General features: G+C 54.9%; 1 protein-coding gene across 1 annotated transcript in view; it reads right to left on the bottom strand.

The window, feature by feature from the left end:
- Nucleotides 1-4: 4 nt before the first annotated feature.
- APOBEC3H (apolipoprotein B mRNA editing enzyme catalytic subunit 3H) overlaps nucleotides 5-7,888 on the bottom strand; it is a gene marked incomplete at its 5' end in the record, with an annotated part of 8,737 nt that continues 853 nt past the window's right edge. The window contains 7 exons of the mRNA XM_077757880.1: nucleotides 5-60; nucleotides 584-699; nucleotides 942-1,206; nucleotides 1,834-1,990; nucleotides 4,912-5,026; nucleotides 5,875-5,956; nucleotides 6,225-6,339. Of these exons, the coding sequence (XP_077614006.1) occupies nucleotides 13-60; nucleotides 584-699; nucleotides 942-1,206; nucleotides 1,834-1,990; nucleotides 4,912-5,026; nucleotides 5,875-5,956; nucleotides 6,225-6,339 (898 nt within the window). The remainder of the gene's footprint in view (nucleotides 61-583; nucleotides 700-941; nucleotides 1,207-1,833; nucleotides 1,991-4,911; nucleotides 5,027-5,874; nucleotides 5,957-6,224; nucleotides 6,340-7,888) is intronic.

Here is a 7,888-nt window from a genome sequence, read left to right as displayed (position 1 = left end):
GTCGGTCGATGGTCATTCAAGTTGCAGGTTTCTGAAGTCATTCACTAAATCATTCTGGGGCTGTTGAGAGAGAAAGAAAACAGAAGTGTCACTGGCGGCAAACGTTGGCAGGGAGCCGGAGAAAGAGAGGCGACAAGAAGAGCCAGGTCTGAGAGGCCAGGGAGGCCTTGAGGGAAATGGAAAGCTGACAAGATCATTTTTAAATTTTTAATGTTTATTTACTTTGGGGCGGGGGAAAGGGGCAGAGAGAGAGGCTCAAGCAGGATCGTCGCGGTCAGTGCAGAGCCCGACGTGGGGCTGGAACTCCCAACCAGTGAGATCATGAGCTGAGCCCAAATCAAGAGTGGATGTTTAACTGAGCCACCAGGCGCCCCAAGATCCTAAGAAAGGGGAGATAAGGCAGGAAGTGGGAGCCCCTATTGGAGTTGCAGGGAAGGGTGTCTAAAGAAAAGAGAAAGGTGTGGAGGGGCGCTGAGGACAGAGAGCAAGGAGAGGAGTGACAGAGAGAAGGGCTGGGGGGCTGAGCTGGGAGGGGGAGTTGCAGGGGTGAGGCCAGGTGCCTGCAGCAAGAACAGCTTCTCACCATCAAGATCTTCCTGAGCCGACGTTTTATCTTTATAGTATTTCGGTCCAGATTGTTCCAGGGCTGGAATGGCCTGTCCTGGTGGTCCACAAACTTCCTCCAGCAGTCCTCAAACTCTGAGACGAAGGAGGGGAAGGCAGTGAGGCCCCAGGGCAGGGGGGAGAGCCAGCCTGCACCCTGCAGGGCCACAGGCTCCCCCTTCCTTTCCCCTTCCGGTGGTGGCATCACATCTCGGGCCTCAGCTGGGGCGCCCCGCTTCGGTGCAGCCTCCACCCACCGCCCTGCCCCGAACAGTGGCTTTTCCCTCTTGGGACCGCAAACCCTCTCTCCTCCCCCGACAGCTGGGCCCTCTCCCCACCTGGGCGGCCCATGACAGCCACGGGGACCTCTGACTGCAAGTGTCTCAGCCCCAGCACATGCTTCCTGCGCCAGTGGAAGTATAGGCGGGAGGCAAAGATCCGCAGGCTGAGGTAGGTGTGGTGTCTGACAAACTCCACCAGATTCCGGGCACAGGTGGGGCAGGGGCTCCATGTGATATAGCAGGTGATTTCGAATCTTTGGGATGGGTCCAGTTGCAGCGACTGGATCTTGTTAATAAAGCACATTTCTGCATGGCACTTTTCCTAGGAGGGCCCCAGACAGAGAGAAGGAAGGGTTGGTTACAAGGCAGAGGCCAGAGGTCACCTGCTGTGGGTGCCATGGGGGATGAGAGGCTCTGCCCTGTGAACTTACCTAGGACAGGGAAAGAAGCTTCCTTCCTTCTCTTCCTCCGCCATTAATTTAGCACCCATTAATTTAGCCTGATCTGAATCAGACCCAGCAGCGCGCCCCCCCCCACACCTCCCCCCCACAAGTACCATCTTAAATGCTCTGCGGACCTCGCCTTTTGGACATCTGGAGAGGTTTGAATGTGGGGGTCCCGAGGAGCGGGTCGGAATGGGAAGGATGTGGGGCAGGACGGGGCCGTGGGCAAGGCAGGCAGAGGGAGTTCTCGTAGGCGGGGTCGAGCCCTCAGTCCTTGGGGGACCGCTTGGCTTCTGGGAAACAGCTATTGAGCTGAGATCCAGAAGACAAGTAAATATTAAGTTCTCAAAGAGGGGCAGGGAGAGAATTCTGTTGGCGGGAAGAGTGTCTGCAGAGGCCCGGGGATGGGCAAACCGTGGAGTTCCTGGGAAGCGGGGCTGACAGAGACCCCGCTCAGCCTCGGTGTTTTCTCGGCCCACCCTGTGACCAGACAGCCCGCTTGGCACCTTGTTTTGAAGGCAGTCTTTGACACTTGTGGGACCTTCGAGTTGCTTCAGCTGGTAGCACAGATAGGTTTTCCTCCGTTTGAAGGGCTTTGGGACCTGGGACTGGTTGCCAAAGTGATGGTAGAATATATCTGCTTTTAGTAGAGTCATCGTGGTTCTGTATAAGAGGAAGAAAACCAAAAGATGCAGAAAGTGTCTTCTGGTGTTACCCCAGGCTTCTGAACCCAACTCCTCAGGTCCACTTGGGCCCCTGGAGTCGGGGAGGGAAGGGCCAGTCTCCTTTTCTTTTGGACCGAGAAGAGAGAGGAAAGAGAGGGAGTGCTCCTTGCCTCTGCACACGGCCCCGGCTCCAGTCTGGTGGGGGCACCCGTCCTGCCCACACTGGGTGCCTCAGCAGGCATGACGCCTTGAGCTGGGTGGGGGACCCCTCCCTGAGAACTGAACATCAGGCGTGTGTCTTTGGCTCACCCTTCTTTGTCCTGTGCCCCAGACCCCTCTGCTCAGGGCCCCACAGGCGTCCCAATCCTGACATGTCAAATGCCAGAACCCTCCTCTCTGGGGAGGGAGGGGATGCACTGGGACTTCTTCGAATTCTGTGCTCTTTGTTCAGGTGCGGGTATCACAATTTGGTCTACACAAAGCCCAGAGAGGCGGGTGAACAGGAAACCCTGTTGTCACCGAGGGAGAGTTGTGATGGCGACTTTGGCCAAAGGACTCACATAGCTTTTCCTTCCTCCCACCCCCAGTTGTGATTACACTCTATAGACTGTTCTGACTTGTAGCTTGCTTTTTTCCCCCCCATTTAATATTGTGTTGCAAAGTGACATGGCTCATGTGGGCACGCGTGCACGGATTCTCTGTGATACATGCTGTTGGCCCTGCACAGATAGAGGTAGATGGACAGACCTGGGAGCCTGCCTGCCTGCCCGGGACTGGTGCACAGATCTCCGTGTGGCAGAGCTCCGCTGCGTGTGGACATTACTGACCAAGCAGACACTTAATGTTCTGAACAAACTTGGGGAGGCTTGATGGAAACCCAGCCCACTTTCCTTCCAGACACTCCAGCCAAAGGCAATGTGACCTGGCTGATCACGGAATCTGGCTCAAGGGACCACAGACACTTGGAACTGAACTGGAGGTGGGAATCAAGCAAAGGGTGCCATTCCTCAGGGCACAGACTACGGGGTCCATTCCGTGCACCTGCAAGGCCAGAAGTGCCTTCCCCATGTTTCCAGCCGACTCGTTGAAAGAGCACTGATTTCCACCAACCAAACCATTTCTGTCATCTTTTATGGTAATTAACAAAGCTACTAATTTCATCAATGGAGACTCATCTCTGATATCTGTCATGCTAATTAGTAAAGCGTCAGGTAGATTTGGATGACTGTCCTTGAAAAAGCCACATGTCTGCATCATGGCTTTGGATTACCCAGCAGTGACCTCATCACCCGAAGCTGGTACTCTCAAGGCACCCGGCCGCCCTCACCATGAGGATTAGAATGAAAACGCCCATTCATAGCACATTTAGGAACACTGACTGTGCCAGGGCTTCCTGATTTTAGCACCGAAGTTCCTGCATTCGGGGAAATTCCCCCAGTCCCTGGCAAACCCGGAGGCTCAAGCCAGAAAGATTTCAAATGTTAGACAAGTGCACTATCTTAACAGTACAAATGTTGAGACTTGACCTTGAACGGCTAAATTTTAGGGATGATAGAAACAACTTGTAACAAGTGTTTGAAGACTAATTTAGGTTTTCACCATTGGTAGTGAGTTCGTGGGAAACAATTTATCTTCTTGTCTTGGAGATGAGTGTTGGATCCACAGAACAGAAACGAAACCATCTACAGAATTAAGTCAGCAGAAACGCACGTGGCCCATGGTTAGACACAGCTGGGACAAACACAGGGAGGGAACTTAAGAGTCTGCTTTGCTTAAGGTGATGAATGCTACCCAGGGAATGACAACAAAATAGCCTGCAAGGTCGTCATGGTGACAAGGTGTTGGGCTGCTTCTGTCAACAGAGAGGGCATCGCTGATGCGCGTAGCCGAGAAGGTTCTCGGACTTGGACCGCAATCTGGATGAAACCAGACTGGTCGGTACCAGAAAGACAAGCAATCAGTCTTGAGGTTTACCTAACCCCTGATCAATCAGGAGAACCCACGCCCTTGGACCCCTGACACTTAATTTTTGCCCTTAAGCACTTGTAGGCTGTCAGGGAGTTCAGGTCTTTGGAGCACCCCGTTGTCCTGGGTGGCATCACCCCAGAAACTCTCTTCCCTGCATAAGCCCAGTGTCAGTTACTTTTTTTTTTTTTATGTTTTTTATTTATTTCTGAGAGAGAGAAAGAGACAGTGTGACAGGGGAGGGTCAGAGAGAGAGGGAGACACATAATCTGAAGCAGCCTTCAGGCTCTGAGCTGACAGTCACCACAGAGCCCGACGCGGGGCTCGAACCCACAAACTGTGAGATCATGACCTGAGCCTAAGTCCTGAGCCCCCCAAGCACCCCCCAGTGTCAGTTTCTTATTAGCTTCCTGAGTATTGGGCAGATGAACTCCAGCTCAGGTTGCTCACAGAGACCAGAGCATTCTTTGCAAAAATGGTGCCAGACTTTAGAATGAAATGTGTAAATGTGCCTTTATAGCTGACTCCAACATTGTCTCAATCATCTTTGAATGGAAAGTCTGTAATGATGCCTAGAGAAAGCGATTTACGAAGACCTAGTGGCNAGGCAGGAGCAGAGGCTGAGGGTGGGGGGTCTGAGAGGGAGAGGACCACGGGCTGGGGGCAGGACCAGGGCAGAGAGCAAGGGTGGCAGTGGGACCTGGTCCCTGGAGTTCTGGGCCAGACTCCTTGGCAGGCTTGCCCATCCTCGCCTGGCCCTGGGCTCTCCAGCAACACTTCTCTCTCACAAAGCCGCCCTTGGCCTTGGGAAAGCCCCTTATCTGTGAGTGTCCTCCTGGAGCAGTCTGAGTGGTGGATCCAGCCCCATCCTGCCAGATACAGCCGGAGTGGGAAGCCCCTAAGGCTGGAGTTGCTTCTCTGGGCTCCCACCCACCTTCTTGGCTCCCGACTTACCTGCCTCTGATGGTCCCTGTGCGGTAGCCCCTCCTCAGCTGGCTTGTCCCAGCCTTGCACTTATCTGGGGCGCCAGGACTCCTATCGCCGGCCTTGGGCCTTGCGTTGGGAAAGCCTCAGTGAGACCGGGCCCTCCCAGGCCGCCTCCACGGAAGCCCCACCTCCTTCCTGCTTTGGCCCCAGGGGTGGGAGGGCCCTCGGATGGCAGCACTTCCTCAGGCTCAGACTCCCCTCTCCTTCTCTGAGACCTCCCCCAGGGCACAGCCGCCCTCAGAAAGAGACAGGCCCCCCTGGGCGGCAGGACCCAGGTTATTGCAAAGGGAAAGAGAAAGTAGAATCCCAGAAGGGGTTGGGACACACACACTGGCTGGAGAGAGCAGGACTGAAGCCGGCTTTGGGGAGGGGCAGGCTCTCTGGGGAGTGGGGTGAGCCCTCTCCTCACCACCCCATGGGACCCCTAGGAGCCATTCAGCCTCCTGACAGGACTCTGAGTGTCTGGAAAGGAAGGGCTAGGACTCAGCCCTGCAGATCTTCGGCCCCATCCCTAGAGAAGGCAGGTGTGTCCCCCACATCCTCTACCACAGCCCCCAAGAGCTTTGGGGGAGGGGCGATCATTGCCTTACATCTTAGATGAGGTCCCAGCACAGAGGGGCTAAGATACTCTCTGCAGCCACTCTGCAAACCAATGGCCCAGCTGCATCGCCTTCCGGGGTCCTGGCCTGGGCCCTCTTGCTTCCTCATTGTTCCATGAGTAGGAGTGGGTGGGGAGGGGGCAAAGAGGAGGGCCCTTGCTGCCCTTACAGGGCCTCCCAGGTCAGGGATCAGGGATCTGGACTTGAAGTGTGCATCCTGCAAGCTATCTGCCTTCCTTGTCACATGTCACCAAGACCCCCAGGTGGAGAAACAAAGAGCAACTGGGAAAGTTGACTCCTGGAAAAGCAGAGGAGGCCTTCAAGCAGGCACCTGTCGCCGCACACGCCTGCGAGTCCCCAAAGACCTTCTTCCAGCCGGTGCCCCCACACCACCTCATTCTGCCCCCCAGCCCCTGGGATGGCCCCAAGGGAGGGGGGGGTAACAAGAGCATGGGCAAGAGTGGGAGAATGCAAGGGAATGGCGTCCCCTCCACTCCCATCTGTTTGAGTGTCCAGAGTTTTGGCCAACGGAAGCTTCCGGAGTGATCAGATCTGCACACGCAGGTGTGGGTCCAATAGACAGCTGAGAAGCACTAAGAGTGGGCGGCAAGCCTGAAACCCTTTCTTGCCTTTCCCTAATGACAGCACTCCTGAAGCTCTGGCGTGGAGACTCCCGCTTGCCTTCGCCCATTGGCAGAGAAGGGGGCGGTGCCGGAGCGCGACAGTGGCTGTCTGGGAGGTGACACCCTGGAAGTCCCTGTGCATGTCTAAGATGGGCCTTCTGCCTTGTTCTTTTCTCCAGAAGGAGCAGATATTGTGAGCGGGCCACAAGGGCCCATTTTGATGACCGAGAGAGTGGAGAAGTGTGTCGTCCATGGGTGTGCCCCTCGGTGCCTCCGTGCTTGGAGGACACGTGGACAGGGAGAGCAGCGGGACAGACCGACTGAACAGCCAGAACTCTTCAGCATTCTGCCCTCCGCCTCAGGATGCAGTGCAGACAGGGAGGGGAGGGGAGAGACAGATGTGTGTGGCCACCGCTATTCACACCTAATGGGGCAAGATCAGAGGAAGAGAACACGGGTCCGGGTGGGACCCAAGACGCTCTCCACAATGATTTGGCCCTCCTGTGTTTCCTTCCTCGGCCTCTGAATCCCAGTGTCTGCCCAGAATCCCAGCATCTCAGGCTGATCTGCCCTGGCCCTGGTCCAGGCCACCCCGTGGGGCACTGCCACTGACTTTCCCCCCAATAAGTTGACTCAGTAGGCAGCTCTGGGTCGAAGGACCAGATGTTTTCTCTGCTTCTGTTTCAGTTTCTGTTTCTAGGTTTTTTGGTTTTGCTGTTTTGGGGGTTTTTTTTGTTTTTTGTTTTTTACTTCTAATGCTTCTGCTTGTTTCCCTGCGTCCCCAACTTGACTCTCAGCCACTTGCTACTTTTTTATTGATTTTTGGAAGAGTCCTCCCATACCCAATCCTACATTAAAAAAAATAAAACACATTTAAATGTTAACTTAATCATTAAGTTCTTGCTCACTGTTCATCACCATCCCCAGACTGTAACCTGTCCAGAACCTTCCCTCTGGCAGCCATATGGGAAGGGGAGAAGGGACAAGGGAGCCAGGGAGAGTATGGTGATGACCTGGTGACAGGTAGTGGGGTGCAGGGCAGCAAGGACTGGAATGGAAGCGGGTGAGTCAGGGGCAGGGCAGGCAGAACCCAGGAGACAGATACAAAAACAAACAACCTGTTTTGTCCTGCCCCCTTAGCCCCCAATGGCTGAACGCTGTGCCCCCCAAATCCATCTGCCAAAGTCCCAACCCCTAGTACCCAGAATGTGACTATGTTTGAGACACGGGCTTTAAAAAGATTAAAATGAGGCCCATAGGGTGGGCCTGATCCAATCGGCCTGATGTTGTTATGAGAAGGGGAAAGTGGGACCCACGGAGGGACACCAGGGGCCCCCCACAGCGAGCACAGAGGACGGCCCATGCGAGGGCGGGGCAAGAAGGTGGCCTCTGCTAGCCAAGCAGACAGGCCCTAGGAGGAGCCCAACCCAGGGACAACTTGCTCTTGGCCTTCCAGTCTCTACGCTGTGAGGAAACAAACACTTGCTGTGATGTCCCTCGGTCTGTGGAGTTTTGTTCTGGAAGCCCCAGCAGAGAAATGCAGTCGGTCTCCTCAAGGACCCTGTTCTCTGATGAGTCACATCCCCAGTAAGGATGTTACTCACATCTTCCAATTTTCACAGCTACACATAATCATGCCCAGTTACATTCAGTTTATGAACAAGATTGGTTAGTGGGTGAGATGGGATGTGCAGGAGGAAGGTGGGGACCTGAGGCGCTGGG

Source organism: Crocuta crocuta, unplaced genomic scaffold (assembly GCF_008692635.1).
Source record: "Crocuta crocuta isolate KB4526 unplaced genomic scaffold, BGI_CrCroc_1.0 scaffold143, whole genome shotgun sequence".
In the NCBI taxonomy this organism is placed as follows: Eukaryota; Metazoa; Chordata; class Mammalia; order Carnivora; family Hyaenidae; genus Crocuta; species Crocuta crocuta.
The sequence above is the reverse complement of the archived record's forward strand: the minus strand, read 5'-3'. Positions and strand labels throughout refer to the sequence as shown.